Here is a 21,462-nt window from a genome sequence, read left to right on the forward strand (position 1 = left end):
GGGTTAATGCACATTCTCTTGCTTTTTTAAATGACTTTTTTTTTTTTTTTTTGGTATTATAAAACAAGTATTTTGTTAAATTATTAAATTTATATTAATGATTAAATTAAATTTATTTGGGACAAATCTATGCCAAAGGAAATTTGCTGACTGCGCTTTTACTTTACAGAGATTATGTAATTATAAGGCAACTCGGATGAAATAACATATTGAATTCCACCCGTAAGTCAGTGTTAAGTTACAAAACATGGGGTTAGCGCCATCTAATGTGCATAAAGATGAAATGCAGCTCTTTTACGTCTGATTTTTCAACCGGTCCTTTAGCGCCGTTTGATTTAAAAAATACAGAAACAGTTTTTAACAAATCATTTAGGCCTAGGACTATGCGTGTTATTCACAAAGTCTCTATAGCCTACTAAACGTATGTCAATAGGGTAAAGACTTATTTTATGTTTGTAGCCTATAAACGAAACTGAAAGTGTTTTGACAAACGCAGAATAGTCACCGTCAAGTAGGCTAATGGAAAAAATAAAATAAAAAATCGCGCATTATAGGCTACTTCAGGGTCCAGGCTGGAGTGGAGTGAAGTTAAACTAGGCTAATTAAACATCCATAGGGATAAACCAATTCGAGGCACCCGAACAGCTCCCAGACAGATGTTTTTATTTAAAATAAAAATAGAAAAAAGGCTACACTGGTGAGGGGATACCTTTCACATGAACCTTTCATATGAATCTCACAATTGTTTTGCATATGGCATGATTTGCACTTGATAAAGATGTGACTAACACAAATATGATCTACATGACCAGTCAATGTTTAACCGTGAACAAATCTACAGGCATTAAAGATCGTAATGTAACAGAACAGTCTGGTGGTTGGCAAGGGTGGGTGTAGCCTAATCGTACCATGTGACTAGCAGTAAAAGGGAGAAAAAGAAACCATTGTGCAAATCGTTTCTGATGCTCCACACTGACATCCTTGCTGGCAAGTAAGTTTTTTTTTTTTTTAAAACGTCCTCGAGTACAGTTATTGATAATTAGGCTACGTTAAAGAACAGGTAATTTTTATTTTTCAGTACAAGTATTACGAGGCCTTTTTAAATTTTCCTCCTTTTATTTTTGTCTGTTTTATTATTATTTATTTTTTTTGATATGCCATGATGCGAAATCGAAAGCATATTCTAAGGGAAAATCAGACCCTTTGGCGGGTAAACCAAAGCACGCGGTGATTGATGCTTTAATGTCTTTTTGTTTGTGTCAAATATAGCTAACACATGACAGCTTTAACAAATAGAATATTTACAATATTTCCGTTCACTTACCACAATGACCAATGTGGTAATATTGTGGGAGCATTTGAAATTAATAGCCAACATTCTGAGCATGACGTGGTCAAATGATGTGAAATCAAATGAAAAGAACTATGGTGGATAAGTAAATATGATAAAACATATGGTATATATTGGCGGATAAGTAAATATGAGTGTAAAATCATATAAAATTACAATAGCCTTGATCAGTTTTCCCCTTCAATGTTTTGATCCAGTGCTGAAAAAAGTTTCTTTCATTGCATAGTTGTGTATTTATATTTAAAGTTATGTTTTGAAAAGTTATTTGAAATGCACCTGCACATTTGGTTGCACTAAATGGAAATGTTTGTTTCATAGTCCATGTTATTTTTATGCAGCTTGTTTGTTACCAACTCAACACTCATAATTATATTCACCTCATAACATTATGGTTATGTCTAGGTCGTGCTGAGCAACTGAATGTCTTCAACACATCGATCCCAGTGCTGATCTGTTTTTAATGGCAGTTTAGCTGCAGTGTGTCAGAGGAGCGAGGAAAGGACTCTCTCTCTCTAAGATGAGTCTCCCAGAGAAACAGAGGTAAGACCGCATCTGTTTTCAGGCAGTCCTTTTAAATCTTCTCCTCATTCTTCGAATGAAGAGTCACAATTGTAGCTCTGTTACCGTAAGGCAACTGTACTGTATTTATCACAAAGTTTTAGTTTAATTTCATTAAACAGTCATCATTAATCAACAATCATAAACTTTGAGTATACAATTGATTACAATTTATTCTTTACTGAAATCATAATAAACTAAAGTGATAATGCAGCTCCATCAATAAAGGGATAGTTCACCCAAAAAATTTATTTCTGTCATAATTTGTTCACCCTCAAGCTGTTCCAAACCTGTATGAGTTTCTTTCTTGTGTTGAACACAAAAGAAGATATTTTGAAGAATTTTTGGAAACCAGACAGTTGACAGTAGCCATTGACTTCCATAATAAGAAAAAAATACTATGGAAGTCAATGGCCATAAACTGTTTGGTTTCCAACACTCTTCAAAATATCTTTTTTTTGTGTGTGTTCAACAGAAGAGAGAAACTCATACAGATTTGGAACAAATTGAGGGTGAGTAAATGATGACAAAATGTTCATTTTTGGGTGAAGTATCCCTTTAAGAAGCTCAGTAAGCTGGAGGATAAGACTTATAGTGTAGAGGTGGACAAAGTACACAACTTCCTTAATTGAGTGAAAGTACGGATACTACTGGTCAGATATTACTCCGTTACAAGTAAAAGTTGTAAAGACTGATTTTTACTTAAGTAAAAGCACAGAAGTACTCGTTTTTAAAAGTACTTAAGTATCAAAAGTAAATGTCAATGCATTGTTTTATTATTGTTGCATTGTTGTGTGTAATACTTACAGTACCTTATGCCTCCGAATCTATGCCTGCCTACCTACTCTCATATCAATATCAAATTTATTTCTAGAAAACAGTTCCAGTAGTGGGATTGAATAAGTACACTCAATAATGTCCACAATGGTTTCAGACACCCAAATGGCTGTTCCCTCAAATAATGCCCTATTTAAAGTTTTTTGGCTTTTAGTATATGTTAACCTACTGTTATCTATAAGCTAGTGTGCACCAAAACAATGACAAAATTTGCATTTAGAAGACCAAACCCAATGTTGAAAATGAAAATCAGGTTGATGTTAGAATCCAACGCTGGATTGACATTAATCTATAACGTTGGACAGACGTATTGTGGTTGAAAACGAAAATTGGGTTGACGTCAGAAACCAACATCAGTCGGTTTCTGACATCAATCCGACTTTCATTTCCCACCAAAATGCAACCCCTGCAACCAAAATCATCCCCTGACTGGCATTACTACTTTCTACTCAAGGACCTTGACAGAATTGTAGTGGAGTAAAAAGTACGATATTTGTCTTTCAAATGTAGTGAAGTTAAAGTAAAAAGTTTCCAGAAAAAAATAATACATGAAGTACAAGTAATAAAATGAAGTACAGTACTCAAGTAAATGTACTTTTTTACTGTCCACCTCTGATGCATATGAGTCTATAGAACACAAGAAACACTCAGGAATAAAGTGAAGGGAAGAAATTGGCTTGTTCAAAGTCCAGTAAAGGTGTAGGGTTGAAAATTAACTGTGTTAAAATTAAAAGTGTCATGCATCTCAGTTACAGCTTAAGTTTCTCTGCCAAAAAAGGTATTTTACATTCGTACTGTCACAGAGATGCCAATAGTGATCAAGGTTTATTGGCTAAGGGGTTAAACATTATAGGGATCTGCCAGGTGTCACAACTTTGTTCCTGTTTAATATTGCTGTAACTCAGAGAGTATCACAAGATCACGGAAATGGATAACATATGTATCTTGAATGAAATATATGTTGCTTTGGATCTTCCAAATTCCAGTGGAATTTCTGGATAGGTTGGCGGTAGTAATGTAATACAAGTTTTTAAGAAGAACTTCTTTCCATCCAATCACACTCAAAGCGCCAACATCATGTCAACATTTTTAAAAATAAAATAAAAACAAAATGACAATAATGCACAGTTAAAGTTTGTTTTAAATTATTTTTTGCAACAATAAACCTCTTCAAATGAGACTGAAGTACCGTATTTAGTAAAATGTTTCTCTCTGTATTTCTTTCTCATCTTTGTGTTATTAGGGAAAGATCAGACTCAGAGGTTTCCAGTTCTGAGTCTGTGAAGAGTGACCAGTCGAAAGGTGATGTACCATATTTCACTGAAGAAACACCTACCAAAAGGTATTTTGTGCATTTTTTTCACTGTTGGTCACACATAGACTGTGTTAAAGTTTGTTTAATGAATATTTATAATAAAACTTTAAAGTTTTGTTTCTCAAACAAACAATTGCATTATAATATTATGATTAGCTAACTTTTCCTTCTTTTGGTGGGAGAAGAATAATAATGCATGGTTATTGTTTGTTAAATTGTATTTAATTATTAAACTTCTTCAAATGAGACTGAGGAACTACCTTTATGTTGTTAGTGAAAGATCAGGCTCACATGTGTCCTTCAGTGAGGAAACACCATCACCAACCAAAAGATATTCCATGTGTTTTATGCTACATTATTTAAATTTCTCCATTGTGGTGTTTGTAAAATTGTGAATTATCTTGACTGACTGAACAGACAATCTTGTTCATATTGTGAGAAGGACAAATGCTCTTCAATTGAGACTGAAGAACCTTCAAGAGTGTTTTTTTTTCTTCGTTTGTCTCTTTGTGTCTTAAGTAAAAGATCAGATTCACCTGTATTGAGTTCTGTGTCTATGAAGAGTGACCTTTCAAAAGGTGACGGACCGAACTTCAGCGAGGAAAAAACATCATCTGCCATAAGGTATTTAACCCTTTCACGGATACGTTTAAATTATTCTAGCTGACACCCCAGAGTAAATTTTTTAGAACATTTCCCCTTATTATTTCCATGGCAACATATCATGCTTGTCATGTGACTCACCGTAGCCACAATTTTGCTGTATACCATATCGCTTTTATTTATTTTTTTTAGATTTTCAAATACGTGTAAATGAATGTGTTTTGCCATTTAAAATCCTTTATAATGATTATGTTATAAATCTATAACATGCAATGAGTGCCGCTCCTTTAAGGCCATTGCACACTGAGTCCGAAATTCGCATCCGAAATTTTCGCACGTTAAAAAAAAAATTCGACCTCACGTTATGTCAATCATGCTTGCACACTGACCTACGAAACTTTCGTCCGTAAAAAAAAATTCGGATTGGGTTCGATTTTCTGCGTTTTTCGCATCCACAGACAGTGTTTTGAGAGGTTTTTTTAAAATTCAGAGCCACCGTACGCGAACGACAAAATCCAGAATGACGTCTGACAAGTTGATACACTTCGTCTCGCAGCACAAGTACTGTATGAAAAACAAAATGCGGATTACAAAGACACTGAATAAAATATAACCTGTATACAGCTGTTCTGTCTGCCCAGTGCTGCCGGCCGCGCACGCGCGTGTTAGATAGACATAATGCCAGTCTCTGTTCAGGATCGACTGGTTCACGGAAGTTGGTGGTCTTCTTTTTAATATGTGGCTCCAGTATCGCTAGCAAAGCATCAAACTGTTCCACTGATATTCTGAGGTAAATTTTGAATCGCTCGGGATAATTTCGCAACTCCTTGATAAGGAGGTGAAACTCTCCTTCCTCTCCGCGCAATCTCAGGATTGGATGGTCCCAATATTTCCTCTTTCTTTTTTTCTTTTTTTCTTTTTAAGAAGAAAGAGTGCAACAAATTCATCCTCACTGCTTGACGAATCTTTTTGTATTTTTTGCGTTTTTTTCCGCAAAGGTTTAATAAATACGCATCGGACTCAGTGTGCAAGGTTTCTGTGCGTGACGAATTTTAAGGCTGACGAACACGAAAAAACGCATACGAAAATTTCGGACTCAGTGTGCAATGGCCTTTAGTTTGCACTGCAGTTCAGAGAATTCTATCTGTCAGATTTACAACACGTAAATTCATCAGTTTCTCCCAAAATACATGAAAGTAATTTGCCAGGGAACTTGGAGAAGAAAAGAGTGACTTTTATGGTTACCTTCACAATGTGTATCTGAAATGAACATTTATGTGATATATGGCTGGTGCTGAGGGAATCCGTCTCTGGCTCAGCTCCAGCCAAAGCAATGTGGAATTACAAATTTAAGAATCTCTTTAAGATCTGCTGATCTTACATCCTTACATAACATCACATGAAAAACTAAGGGGAAGTACATTGTATTTAGCATTTAAGGTAAAGATGATAACATCAGATGAATGATTCGGTTAAGCAAAGATTTTAGCAAGAGGTTCCTGCCAGTCCTGTTCTCTTTATTGTAAGTCAAATGAGTCAGATTGCGGAGACTCTCACCTTTTGTCTTTAATGGCTCTTGGAGCCCCTGTCCCAGTCTTTGAATAGTTGTTTAAAGGGCATATTGCAGTTTTTTTTCTTTCAAAAATAATTTATAAACTTGAATGAAAATAACATATAAAAAGTTAATGCAGGATTTAAAATTGTTTTGCAAAGAAAACGTGACAGTTTCCTTGACCGTGTTGAAAAAGCTGTTTTTTCATCATCACGTCATATAACGTCATGAGAGGGAGTCATTTGACTGGCTCTGTGTTCACTTAGTGCACTGCAGAGTAGGTTGGTGCTCAGTGAGAGTGGTCATGATTCAGTATGTTTTCGTCGTTATTGTATTTCAATTAATTATTGTTGTGGTAAATTATTGTGAATATAATATGCAATACAGGACTTCGAGTCCACAGGTTTCCAGATGATTGCTATTCAGGATGGTGCTATCTTCCATGCCTGGGTGCGTTATGTGCAGATGAAAAGACGGGACTTCACTTCTGCATCTGCTTCGAAAAAACATGGTAGTGTGTAGAGTTCACTATAGACTGGGTGATTATAATCCCTGCGATTTGATGGAGTTATATGATGACGGCGATATGTGCACACTAGGGCTGGGCAATATATTGCATGACATTTTTATGTGCATCTCGTCAGTAAAGCCGGTTCCTTAGTAAATTGCCATCACCTGCTTTCAAATGGAGCGGCATTTACTACACAGAGCCATAGTTCACTGACAAGCTGAGCCATATCACATTAATTATCGCGGACGTATCGGGTCCACAAAGGGATGCAGGATATTGTTAGCTTTTATTGGTAGTTTATATTGTGGCAGACCAAACACTGGTAAGATTACAAGATTGATAAGACATGCCACTGCTGGTAGTTGTGGTGTTGAAGTACAAAAGGTTAATATTAAATAGAAATCACAGTTGATCAAGCAAATATGAGATGAGACGAGGCAAAGCAGATGTAAATACAATATACTTAATATTAATATACTTTAATAAACAAATCAAAATAAAGATACAAGCAAGGCTAAACCCAAAATATACACAAGTGTGCACTAAACACAAGCAATGCCAAACAAAGAACAGAACAGAGGGCAATATATGAGCAAGCTAATGATCAAAATAAGAAACAGGTGTGTGGAGGACTTTGTACTATGTACTGCCTGACCCTCGAACGCAAAGCGTAGGAATGGTCTGTGTCAAGGGAGGATCGAGACATGAAAGTACGCATCCTTCTGGTAGATCAGGTTCAATCTTGTGGTTGAATGCATTCAAAAATCCATCTCTGCATCAACATTTTTAACGGGTGCTTGTGAAGGGCCTGATATAAAACACGCAGATCCAAGATCGGTCTTAACCCACTCTCTTTTTTGGGTACTTCAATGAAGTAAGGGCTGTAAAACCCTTATTATTTATACATAGTCTTCTTATTGGCTGGAGGGACTGGCTCCATCGGGTCCGTCACCAGCAGGGCTGCAATCGCTGCCAGTAGGACAGGAGCATCATTGTCCAGAACTGAGGTGAACTGAATGCCCCTGAACTCGGGGGGAAGCCGGGCGAACTGAATCGCATAGCTGAGTCTGAATGAGCCAGCGAGATGGCCTGAGAAGAGCTAGCAAAGGCCTCCAGAGACCGTGCAAGCGGGGTCAGAGGAATCACAGAAGTATCCGCAGTTGGGCAGCGAGGTGGAAGGCACAGCATCCCGGAGTGGGGTCTGAGTGTGCGGTGTAACATTTACCTGGCTCCATGGTTGGGCAGGAGGTGCGTGAAGATCTGTCCTCGAACCGCACACCGCTGACTGCTGGTGATAGGAGAGGGGGATGAGAGTGGCAGGCAGACCCGAAGAGCTGATTCCTCCATTGCCGGGTCGTCCGTCTCAGGAGTACTGCTTGCTATGACATTTTGCTATGACAAGTACACAGGCTACACAGTAATTTTTTAATGGGCAGTAAAACAAAGGCAGAACACCGTACAATCTGGTAGGCAGCATTATTTGATAGAACACCGGCACAGTAACTTCATATTGACGCGCGGCTAAACAAAGGCAGAGCACCTCAATTTGAGCGTTCCAAAACAAAGCCAAAGAGCGGTAACTGATGTGACGGTGTTCTGCCTTTGTTTCACACGGGCTTTTAGAAGTTACTGTTAAGACAACTCATTATTTTCTCGAAAAAACAACGGAATTGATTCAAGATACTTATCCACATGATAAAGGAGATCTTGAATGTGCCAAAAATATAAATAATAAATTTTCGACCAAAAACGAAGTTACAGTCTTTTGCCTTTGCACGGCAGTAGTGTGGACATCGCCTGAGTCAGTGACCGCGCAGTGACTTTCGTCGCACGTAGGGCTGGGGGGCCATGGCATGCAGGGGGAGGCAGCCTGTCCAGTGACTCTTTAATTAAGCCGTGGCCATAAGCATGGGCGAGAACTTACATGCCTTGGATGGGACACGCAGATTACCCCACCAGATCTCCATGTACCCCTTGGCCACCCCACCATCGAAGGTAGTGAGGGCAGAGAAGGCACCAGAAAAATATGCCTTCCATGACCTGGTAACCTCACCAATCATCCAGCCTTGAGCGTTCGGGACACAGTAAATGCTACTCTCCCCAAAGGGGGCAACACAGCCGAATTTTAGGAGTCTAGACCACCCTCCGATTCTGTTTTAGACGTGGACTTCCGCCAGAGCCCTGAATAAAATGCTTGGTCCCCCATGGGAAAGGCCAGTAATGTTAACCGGAAATTCCCCACTCCCCATGGAGATTACCCCGGAAGGTTAGCCCCCACTGTGATCTAGGGCTGTACAATGATTAATCACGATTAATCGCATCCAAAATAAAAGTTTGTGTGTACATAATATATGTGTGTGTACTGTGTATAATTATTTTGTTTATATAAATACACACAAATGCATGTATATATTTAAGAAAAATTAGTTTTTCTGGCAGTGTGGGCAGGTGCAAATCCTGCTGGAAAATGAAGTCAGCATCTCCATAAAGCTTGTCTGCTGAAGGAAGCATGAAGTGCTCTGGAAATGTCCTGGTAGACGGCTGCGTTGAGTGGACAGCACAGTGGACCAACACCAGCTGATGACATGGCTCCCCAAACCAACACAGACTGTGGAAACTTCACCCTGGACTTCAAGCATCTTGGATTGTGTGCCTCTCCATTCTTCCTCCAGACTCTCGGACCTTGGTTTCCAAATGAGATGCAAAATTTGCTCTCATCAGAAAAGAGGACTTTGGTCCACTGTGCTTTATTAAATCCAGAGTCAACGCAGCCGTCTACCAGGACATTTCCAGAGCACTTCATGCTTCCTTCATTCTCCAGCAGGATATGCACCTGCCCACACTGCCAAAAGAACCAAAACCTGGTTCAATGACCATGGTATCACTGTGTAATTACTGTGTGATTTCATGTAATATTCTAATTTTCTGAGATTTTGATTTTGTGGTTTTCACAAGCTATAAGCCATAATCATCTAAATTATAACAAATAAAGGCTTGAGATATCTCACTTTGCATGTAATGAGTCTATATAATATACAAGTTTCACTTTTTTAACGGAATTACTGAAATAAATAAACTTTTTGATGATATTCTAATAATATGTCCAGCACCTGTATATAGGCTATATATATATAAGCCATAATATATATAATATATATAGTAACCCTGTTGTAATGTTTTATGTTTTTATGTTATTTATGTTAATTTTTATTTTTTTTTCTATTAGCGAAAGATTGGGCTCACATGTGTCCAGCTCTGTGTCTATGAAGAGTGACCATTCAAAAGGTGATGGACCAAACTTCAGTGAGAAAACACCATCATCTACCAGGTATTTAATGGGTTTCTTATTGTTGCTACACATAGACTTTAAGAAAGTATGTCAATAAATATTTTTCTTAAAACAGTTCGATTTATTTTCTTAAAGGTACAATATGTAAGAATTTTGCATTAAGGCGAGACACGGCAGGCAAAAACATAGATTTTTCATGCATGGTCAATTTTGAGATTTTGGGCTAGTTTACTCCTTCAATATGTGTTCTTTCAAGCTGCTATAAAGAAAACATTGAAAATACACATTAAGATGTTTATTTTATTACATTTTGTTTACTTGCGGCAGTAAGTTTCTCCCGAATTTACCAAGAAGTCATCATTACAACGCGACACGCCGAGATCCGTCTGTTTACTGAAGTCTGTCATGACCGGTATCATTGTGAAGCTCTGAGTCTCCTGCACAACGCTATGTAACCCAAATATGGCCATTTCCTTTCTATCAATAACCATTCGTGAATGTCCAAAGGGGGATTTAAAGCTAATGACAAAATCTCATTGGCTACTGCTGGTTTCTGCCAACGTGAGTGGCTCAGACGCATCACGTGGTGTACTCTGACGCTTCCGTGTTTACCGCGGGAACTTCGAAAATGCCGCTAACAATGCAACGTTCACGGAAACAAAAGCAACAGTTACGCTTGGCAAGATGTGGAAAAGGAAAGCAATCGGATGGATTAGCTGAAAAACCATCAGGAAGCAGCACATCTGACCGTAAGCTGTCATTGGGAAACCAGGGGGGGTTTAATGACACTGCGACACAGCAGTGGCTGATTATTCATGTCGCCCGACTGAATGAATTAATAGGTGATCTCGTGTGCCCTAATTGTGCTGCATCGGACCTATTTATTAACATTGATCCAGTGAACCATGGATTTTGTAGCAGTCTGCTTCTAGAGTGCAGTACTTGCAAAGGAGAGAGTGGGTATAGACGAAGCGTCTACACATCCACACGGCTGCAAAGCGAGACGAGAGGGGATGTCGCTTTTGACGTCAATGTCCGCATGGTGCTGTTGGCCCATGAATTAGGGATGGGATATGCTGCACTTAGGAAGGTCAGCAAGGTGTTGGGGATCCCTTCCCTTCACCTGAAAACATACCAGAGGCATGACAAGAGAGTGACAGGTAGGCTTTGGAAACAGGGATGGGACAGGGATGTTGATTTTGGAGTTCTAATGACCTGTTACATTTATCATAGTGTTGTTGTAACAGTGAACATATTTCATTGTGTTGTATTGGTGAGTTTTACTTTTGCAGTACAACTTTTGAGTTTTTAGTTTTAGAGAGACATACACATTAACAGTAGGCTGCATCACACACACACACACACACACACAATTATGGATCTGTTGTAGCAGTATAACATTAGTCAAGTCAAGTCATCTTTATTTATATAGCGCTTTTAACAATTTAGATTGTTTCAAAGCAGCTTGACAGAGATAAATGGATAATTTAATGTAACAGATATTATTTTAGCATTATTGTGGTTCTTGAAGGAAGTTATTTTCCAGCTAAAGTTAGTTTTGATTGATGTACTTCCATCGCAACAATCATTAGTTATTAAATTAGGGGCTGCTCAGACGACACTGTTCTTTCTACACAGACTTTAAACGCAAACCTGTGAGAAACGCTGATGGCGTTCAGATGCGCATTAGGAATTGATTCTATAGTTATGTGCGTTTGAATATGTGTGCACATGTTTGTAATTCCCTACAAACCAAGCATAAATAAACTACTTGTCTGGCCTATAAAATTTGATAGAGAATTTTATTTGATCACTTCGGGGTGGGTACGTGAACAGAATTTCCTGACAGTGCTTTATTTCTAGAGTGGTAAAGGGATCATCCATAGGGAGAGGCTAGATGGCACTTTAGCGCTGCAGCCATTATAGGATGGCTTTTTTTATTTATAGTCATTTAGGGTTTGCTTGTCCTATTGGCTGCTAGGACTGCATGGTCTATTCCCTGCTCCTTTCCAAAATAAATTGGGTTTTTGCAAAAAAAAAAAAAAAAATTCTTGACACAACATGCATTTTTATTTTAGTAGCGGAAATTGAGAGAGGATTGGAGTCACTGCACAAGGCTAGGGAGCAGATCCGGCAGGCCTATTCAGATGTTGATCCAGAGTTGGCAGAGTTGCTGAGGGAGGATGCTGATGCTGTAATAAACATTGGTGTCTCTTTTGATGGGACTTGGCAAAAAAGAGGCTTCACTTCTCATTATGGCATTGGTGTTTGTATTGATATTCTTACAGGACTGGTCATTGACTTTGAGGTCTTATCCTCTTATTGTCATGCTTGTGTCCTAAAGCAAAGTGCCAAAAATGAGGGTAAGATTACTGTGGAGGAATTCAACAGCTGGAGGGAGACGCACACTGACTGTGCAAAGAATTTTACAGGGTCTAGTAAGGCAATGGAGCAACAGGCAGCAAAGAGAATATGGGCTAGATCAGTCAGTCGCCACCAGCTGCGGTACACTGAGATGCTCTCAGATGGGGATAGCTCAGCTTTTAAGGAAGTGTTGTCACTGAAACCATACCCTGAGCATGATATTGTAAAGCTGGAATGCATTAACCATGCTCACAAGCGAATGGGCACAGCGCTCAGAAAATTTAGTGCAGAGCGAAAATTGGGTGGCAAGGGTTTGGGGAAACTGACTGCAAAGAAATGCAAAACACTGCAAAATTATTACAGGGGGGCAATTTTGAACAACCAGGGGTCAGTGGATAGAATGAAAGCAGAGATCTGGGCAGGCCTTCTCCACTGCATGTCAACAGATGAAACACCATTGCATACTAGGTGCAATCCATCTTGGTGTTGGTATCGGAGGGCAGAAGACAAAGACGAGACCCCTGAAAGCCACACTCGACATGCTGCAAATTTTCTATCTCACGAGGTAGGACAGAAACTTCTTCCCATCTATCATCGCATGTCAAGCGACAGTTTGCTGCAAAGAATGCAGCATGGTGGCACACAAAATGCCAATGAGTGCCTCAATTCGGTTATATGGGCCCGCTGCCCAAAAACTGTTTTTGTAGGCAAGAACAGGGTCGAGGCAGCAGCAAGCATGGCCATCTCCTCTTTTAATGAGGGTGCCTCAGCTATGCTTAATGTGATGGCAAATTTGTGGCTGGAGAGCACACTTATTACAGTGAACACCATCAAGCAGACAGACCTGCTCAGGGTGTCCAAAGCAAATGCCATTCAGTCCGCAAGTGCGAAACGCAAACGAAAACTTGTGAGTACAGACAAGAAAGTGAAAAGGCACCAGCAAGAGATGTTGGAGGGACCTACATATGGTGCTGGAATTGACAATTAGTCTTTAAAAAGCTGTGACAGCTACTGTTGGTCTTGTTCTGTGTCCATACTGTCTAGCGTGGTTTTTGTCTGCAATTTTATGCATGATACGCCAATGTTAATTAATTGAGTTACTGCAGTTGTAGGCCTTATATGCCTGCCATGTTATTAAATAATCAGTTTTCATGAGCTTGAAATATTATATATTGTTATTACTAAGTGCCTGAGCATTTATTCTTTTTTTGAGCAATGTTTTTCAATAAAAATGTATTAAATTCCCCTATTTAAATCTTTAAATGCCGTTTTCTCAAAATGAGTTTTTTGTCATTCTCCAGTACAAACATCTCAGCCTATGTAGCAAACTTTCCAGTTATACACTTAGCAGTATTTTGAAGATCTGTTCAGAGGGATTTGTTAATAAATCATTCCTGGCCTGATTTATGTGACATTTTAATTAAAAAAAAATGGCGAAAATCGATATTTTAAGGCTATGGACAGTATATTTTGATTTCCTAGGTAATGAAAGTATATATCCTGAAATCCCTCTGAACATCTTTTTTCATCTTGTGTGTAATCAAAATGAAAAAATAATTTTGCTTCTGGCTTTAGCATATTTTCAGATATATCTACTGAAAAAATATGCAAAATTGCACATATTTAATGAGATAATACCTAATTTGCATAAGTAAACATAAAAATTTCAAAAACTTGTAAAACATTTTTTTTATGAACTTGTGTAAGTAATGAACTGAGGAAGTTTCATGGTGTTATCTATTATTTAAAAATTTGACCCTATTCACCTGTAGTGTCTCGCCTTAAAATATCCCATAATCTCAAGGCCAGTGTTATATATTTTGTTAAGTTGATTACTTACAATATCCCAAATGTTTCCAACTATTTTTAAATCGTGAGAAAATTGCGATTTTAACCAAGGAAACGGGGCGTTAGAGCAGGGGGGAGCTGGGAGTCGCCAGTCAATTGCGTCATATCCTCGTTACCCTCGGTTTCCGCTCGTACTGCGTGGAGTCCTGGACAAATGTGGAAGTTGTAGTTGTAGCGTCTATCAAGAAACAAACGTTAGCTTGTTCATGCAGTCGTTATGGAACACAATTATTCTTTACCGATTGCAGCTGGTTCTGTCGACAAAGCATGCTTAATTTTATATTTTCCAAATGAAGCATTCAGTAATAGTTATGTTTATGTAAGGGAAGTATTATTTCTTTAGATTTGTGTTTAGTTTATTGACATTGTTTATCACGTCTGGTGTTTATGGCCATGTAAATAAATATGGCATGTGTTATACATAAAGATAAATCCGTATTTTGGCAAATGATGTGGGTATGTTCAAATGTACTTTTACAACAATTGTTTAGAACACGTAAAACTGCGCCGCGTTATTATCACAACAATGAATTCGACATACAGTAACATCTATGATAACCAATTTAGTATTAAACCTTACTTTTCTCGCGGTTAATTCATTTTAATGAAATAAAAGTGTGATGAGGTTCAAGAGTCAGGAAGGAAGAAGACAGGGGTCGGTGTGACTGTGACTCGTACTTTATTAAAATAAAGCAAAACAAACAAAAGTCGTGCACAACGCGCATTCACCGTGGCAACCGCGACGGCACAAAACAGTTCAAAAATGAGAGCTCGGATCCACCGGTTTTCTTTCTCTGCGTCCAATTTTCTCTTCAGTCTCTCTCTCGTTCCACCGCGCGGTTTATAAGCGGTCTCTCCACGCGGATCACAGCAATAAGACACAGGTGTTCGTCATTTGCACTTGACCTACTTGCGTCCCGCTTATCTCTTCTCTCTCCCATTACAGACCGCGCTGAACCTCGCCCCCCCTCGCCACAAAAAGCATGTCATTATAAAAATAGAACTTATCCTCATCCATGAACATGATTTTTCGATTCCCGTCTGACTGATTTACATCCACGGTGGAGTTTAAAATGACAGTTCCCATCATTCCACGCTCCTTCACATCGTCATCAAGCTACGCCGTTGTTGTTGTTTGGAATGTAGCGCCCTCTAGCGGCAAAAAAAATCTTGCATATTTTACCTTTTAAGCATTGTGTTAATGCATTTTCTATATATATCACTGAGTAACCTCCTGTTGTAATGTTTTATGTTTTTTTTTTTTCGTTAGTGAAAGATCGGGCTCATGTGTGTCCAGCTCTGTGTCTATGAAGAGTGACCATTCAAAAGGTGATGGACCAAACTTCAGTGAGAAAACACCATCATCTACCAAAAGGTATTTAATGGGTTTCTTATTGTTGCTACACATAGACTGTAAGAAAGTATTTTAATAAATATTTTTCTTAAAACATTTAGATTTCTTTTCTTAAAGCATTGTGTTAATGCATTTTCTATATATATATATATCACTGAGTAACCTCCTGTTGTAATGTTTTATGTGGTTTTTTTTTCTTTTTTCTTTTCTTCTTTTGTTAGTGAAAGATCGGGCTCACATGTGTCCAGCTCTGTGTCTATGAAGAGTGACCATTCAAAAGGTGATGGACCAAACTTCAGTGAGAAAACACCATCATCTACCAAAAGGTATTTCATGGGTTTCTTATTGTTGTAACACATAGACTGTAAGAAAGTACTTCAATAAATATTTTTCTTAAAACATTTAGATTTCTTTTCTTAAAGCATTGTTTTAATACATTTTCTAGTGTCATGGTTGATAAAATAATAATAATACATGTTTAAACTGTTTTTTCGCAGTACATTGTATTTAATAACTTAATTGCAAAACTAAATCTGACTCCGTAGTTCAAATTTTCTTTACTCTCTTCTTTGTATTATTAGTAAAAGATCCGGCTCACGTGTATCCTTCAGTGAAGAAACACTGTCACAAACCAAAAGGTATTCCACATGATTTATGTTACATTATTTAAATTATGCTATGTATTGTATGGTGGAGACAGAGACCATTTTTGCACAATGTGGATAATAAAGTAAACTGAAACCAGAACTTGAATGAATAATACCGGTACAATAAATGCACGGTTATTCCTTATTTAATTACCATTTGCAACTTCTCTTCAATGGAGACTGAAGTAATTCTTGAAGTAAAGATTCTTTTTTCTTTGTGCCATTAGTGTAAGATCAGGCTCACTTGTGTCCATCTCTGTGTCTGTGAAAAGTGACCATTCAAAAGGTGATGGACCAAACTTCAATGAGAAAACCCCATCTAACGAAAGGTAACATCTAACAAACGGCTGAAATACTGTACGTGAGCTGTTGTGAGAACGTTTGACAATGTAGTTGGAATAATTTCCTGTAGTCAAGTGTTTTTCTCCATGTTCTTTTTGTCATTAGTGGAAGATCAGGCTCACATGTATCCAGATCTTTATCTGTAAAGAGTGACCATTCAAAAGGGGATGGACCAAACTTCAGTGAGGAAAAAACACCTGGCAAAAGGTATTTTATATGTTTTGCATTACAGCAACGTTAACTAATCTTCTCACGGTGGTAAATGTGATAGAACTTGACTAAATACAAGAATAAATTAATTAATACACACAATGTCTGTGTAATATTAATCCTCTGGAGGCAAGTTGAAAGTGAGAACCCATGTGCAGTTCATTGAAACAGAATTTTCAGTATTTTGATTCAATACTTTATTGACTGTAAGTCTGTTTGTACAGGAATGTAGTTCAACATAAGCCTATACAATCAATGAAGTGGGGTCTATGTTTTTTATCAGTTTTATTTTGATGTACATGACACAATATAACATCATGACTACATGAAAAGAGCTTTTACTGTTATAAAAAACAGATTTGTGAACATTAGTAGAACTGAAGGTGTGAGAATAAACATGAAACAGACGTGATCATTGTCATGCGGTGAATCTGGGCCAATCGTGAAACAGTTGTGTCGTCATCAGAGCTTGTGCAGCCACTCTGGAGAAGCTGCGCAGAATGAACGAGCCAGCTGATCTCAATTCGCTCTCGCAGTACTTTGATGGCATACGTCACAGTCACGTGGCGTTGGTGCTGTTTCAAGACGTTTTTCTAACCAGCATGCGCTACTTCAAGTCAGTTGCCGATCAGTCTGCTCAGCGCTGCATGAAGTCAAACAAGCCTATAGCAAAAGGAGCACATGACATGAACACATTATGAGATCACAGGAATTATGGGAATCACATGACAAAACCAGGAACAGAAGTGTGACAAATACAAAATAAAAGACATAAAAACATGAAAGTGATATCAAATCCGAATGTGACATATCCCCCCCAAGTTGCCCAACAAATGGCGGATCCATTTGCCAATGGCACACCCACCCAAAACACAAACAAGATCAGGAGGGTGGTGGATTGGAGAAGGCCCAAGGGGAGGAATGGAGGGCCAGGCCCATGAAGGAGATGAGGGAGAGGGCCTGGATCATGGACAAGATCAAAGACTGTGGAGCAGTCAAAGAAACCATGGAGGATCAGGTGCCCATAGCAGAGCCAGGAGCTAAGTGGGCCACCAGGGTAGAGCTGGCGATGACCACAACAGTAGAGCAGTAAGTCGCCATGGCGGATTTGGTAGATTGGAAGGCCATGGTGAAGCAAGAACATGAACAGCCTTCATGACCGTAACATAGGGCATAGAACGTTCTTGGACTTGAAGAGACTCTGGCATGGCATGTGCTGCGGAATTGCGAGGTTTCTCCTCTGCAATTCCCACAGTGAATGATGAGCTGCTTAACAACAGAGTATGATTGTATTGCGCCAGAGACCAGTGGATCTTTCCCCCAGGAAGCCACAAGCAAATTTATTAATATAACCCCCTGCAAAACAATGTCCCTAAGGGTGATGTCTTGAAAATCCACATGGTTGGAGAGTCCAAGAAACTCATCAACGTAGTCCTCTATAGTCCTGTTTCCTTGACGTAGTCGAAGAAGACAAACTGCAAGGTTAATTTTAGCCTAGCTTTCTGTAATATTAATCTTCTGGAGGCAAGTTGAAAGTGAGCAGTTTATGGAAACAGAATACAAGACAAACCAAACAAAAACATGACAAACTTAAAGACTAGAATATGGCTTAAATTGAACAGACTTCACTATGAACAGATCAGGCTTGACAAACTCACTAAACAATAGGTTACACACACACCAAATCTAGACAAGGAAACAATGGAAATGTGGGCTATATATACTCAAGGACTAATGACATAACAAGACACACCTGAAAGTAATCAACACAATAACCCAATAAGACAATGACACAGAAACAAAGGAACCAATAAAAACAAAAGCAGACTGAGATGAGGATCAAAGTGCAGGGGTGTTTAATGAAACAAACAATAACGAACATAACACATAATTCTTCTGAGACCTGGAACTTCGACTCTTGAGAGATTTCTTTGAGACCCGATTTGAGGACTTTGAATTTACCACAACATTGACCACTACGGAGGAGCAGGCAGAGCTGGTGACCACTATGGCGGAGCTGGTGGAGCAGGGGACCACCACGAAGCTGGCTTCCTTGGCAAGTAGATAATGAGTTAATTTTGGCCGACAGTTCAAGGAAGGCTTCCTTGGCTGTGACAGAACAGGGGCTCACAGGGTGTTCAGGGATGGCCTCCTTGGCCGTGTAAGAGCAGGCATAGAGTTCAAAGAAAGCCTCCTTTGCTGTTAGTTTTTCCATCTACCCATCTAATTAGCATTTGCAACATCAAACCTTTTTCAAATGAGACTGAAGTATCTCCAGTAGTAAAGTGTTTTTTGTCTCTTTGTCATTAGTGAAAGATCAGGCTCACATTTGTCCTCTGTGTCTGTGAAGAGTGACCATTCAAAAGGTGATGGACCAAACTTCAGTGAGAAAACACCAGGTGACAAAAGGTATTTAATCTGTTTCTCAAAGCGTCTTACATGTGATCCATTGATTAATTATTATTAAATAAGTAAAATCTATTGTCACATGTAACTGTATTGGGGTGCATGTCTATATTAAGAGAAGGAAAATCTAAAACAAACACTTTATACAAAACAAACACGCAGAAGATCACAGAAGCAAATGACAGAACCAAACCAAAACAGAACAAACATGTTACACAAACATGCAGTGATGTTAACTTAGTGTATGTACTAGAACTTGACTAAATCCAAGAATAAATCAAAGAATTTTGAAAGAAAATTGTAATCGGCTTTACTTGTTAATGAACATGGTCATTCAGTAACACAGGTAGCCACTAGGGCACTACATTCCACAGTGGAAATACAGAACAGGCAATAAAGTATAAATAAATTCCATATGGGGCAATATTGCATCTAAGTACCATTTGCAACACCAAACCTCTTTAAATGACACAGCAGTATCCTGTAGTTTTTTTCTTCTTCTTTCTGCTCTGTGTCATTAGGGAAAGATCGTATTCACATGCATCCAGCTTTGTGTCTATGAAGAGTGACCATTCAAAAGGTGATGGACCGAACTTCTGTGAGAAAACACCATCATCTACCAAAAGGTATTTCTTGTGTTCTTTTTTTATCATAAAACAGTTTTTTCAATCAACCACCTTTCTGTACTCATGAAGTAGGTAGCAGTAAGCTGCTGGTTTGATAATGGTTCTGTCAGGACCACTATCGTCAAATTCGATTGTCAATTAGCATACAGGGCCCTATTATACCCAGCGCAATGCAGCGTAGTTTACATTTTCATGTCCTGCGCCACGTTGTTTAAATAGTAAATGCATTTGCTCCCATTTGTGTGCCCATGGGCGTGCTGGTCTGAAAATGAGGTGTGTTCAGGTACGTTGTTTGTGCATTGGTATTTTGAGGCAACTGAAATAGACTGCACCATTGATCAACTGAAACCTGGTCTAAAGTCAATGGCGCAATAAATATATATATGTATATATATAATTTTTTATAATTTTTTATTTTTTGTTAATTAAAGAGCAAGTTAGTAATGTGTGCCTGTTGGTGGGTTCACAACACAGGGATGCGTAGCAGCACACAAACATGCCAAATATTACAAAAGAAAAAATATTACAATGTAAAAAATTAATATTGTGTACATAAAGAAGATATGATGGAATCTGGCTTGTCCCGTAGATGGTCTGTTTGTGCGCTTTAACCTCGCGCACGAGCAGGTCCATTTGCTTTCTTGAGATGCGTTTACTCTTTCCGCTTGCAAACTGGCTTTAAAGGGAATGGGAAATTACACTGATAGGTTTTTTGCACGTTACGCCCAAAACACACCCATTACTCATTAAGAGAATAGGGACAACCCTTTTAGACCATGTGACTGTCACGGTATAGATGATCATGAGACGAGGATACAAATGCAGAGGAAATTTATTAATGACATGCAGACAAGGTACAAAACAAAAACTCAGGAAACTCCAGGAACGAGAAATACGGACAACGAACCGACACAGACTGCAAACAAGAGGGGACTTATAAAGGGAACAAATCAAGAGGGAACAGGTGGAAGAACTCAAACAATAATCAGATAACAAGGGGGAGGGATCAGACAATGAAATGAGCACATGGCCCAAAATAACAAAACACCCATGTGCAACACAAGACAGGACAGGCATGTGACAGTGACGGGCGCACCGACCATTTTTCCCGTTGTTGAACTAGCAAAGGTGGATTCGGACACTCCCTAAGTGCACTTGCCTGTAGACCATGCACATTGCGAAGTTTTATCACGATTAATACCGTTCCAAATTATCCTACATCCTATCCAGGACATATAGATAATCCCGCGGTAACTAAAGAGCCTATCCTTTAGTCGTGTCCTCAATAGTTAGGCGATCAGTCTCTACAAATTCGTATTCTATTAGAAAGATAATAGATTTCCCCTTCGTAGTATAAGTCTATATTTTTAGGTACTCTTCAACCGTGTTCGCTATACAACAATAACCCTGTCGTAAGCTGCCTCTTTGGCTAGGCTTTTTAATCAATCAAATCTCACAGTGATTATTCTTATATCAAAAGAATGCTTACCCTCTTGTCGTTTCCTCCGGTCAGGATCTTCCTGATCCAGAAAGAAGAATGTGACACGTACCCAAAAATCCAATGTCTAGTCAGATGATTATAATAAATGTTTAACAATATTTATTAAAAGAATCAAATGAAAAGAATACTTGTTACAGATTATAAAAGG

General features: G+C 38.6%; 1 protein-coding gene across 1 annotated transcript in view; it reads left to right on the top strand.

The window, feature by feature from the left end:
- Positions 1-15,504: 15,504 nt before the first annotated feature.
- The window catches only part of LOC308702529 (uncharacterized protein), a 46,637-nt gene continuing 40,679 nt past the window's right edge, over positions 15,505-21,462 (top strand). Inside the window, exons 1-7 of the mRNA XM_081385459.1 lie at positions 15,505-15,603; positions 15,804-15,908; positions 16,164-16,220; positions 16,457-16,558; positions 16,677-16,778; positions 19,092-19,190; positions 19,709-19,813. Coding sequence (XP_081241585.1) covers positions 15,536-15,603; positions 15,804-15,908; positions 16,164-16,220; positions 16,457-16,558; positions 16,677-16,778; positions 19,092-19,190; positions 19,709-19,813 — 638 coding nt within the window. The 5' untranslated portion in view covers positions 15,505-15,535. The remainder of the gene's footprint in view (positions 15,604-15,803; positions 15,909-16,163; positions 16,221-16,456; positions 16,559-16,676; positions 16,779-19,091; positions 19,191-19,708; positions 19,814-21,462) is intronic.

The sequence above is a fragment of the Scardinius erythrophthalmus genome (assembly GCF_964197995.2).
Source record: "Scardinius erythrophthalmus genome assembly, chromosome: 14".
Taxonomy (NCBI): domain Eukaryota; kingdom Metazoa; phylum Chordata; class Actinopteri; order Cypriniformes; family Leuciscidae; genus Scardinius; species Scardinius erythrophthalmus.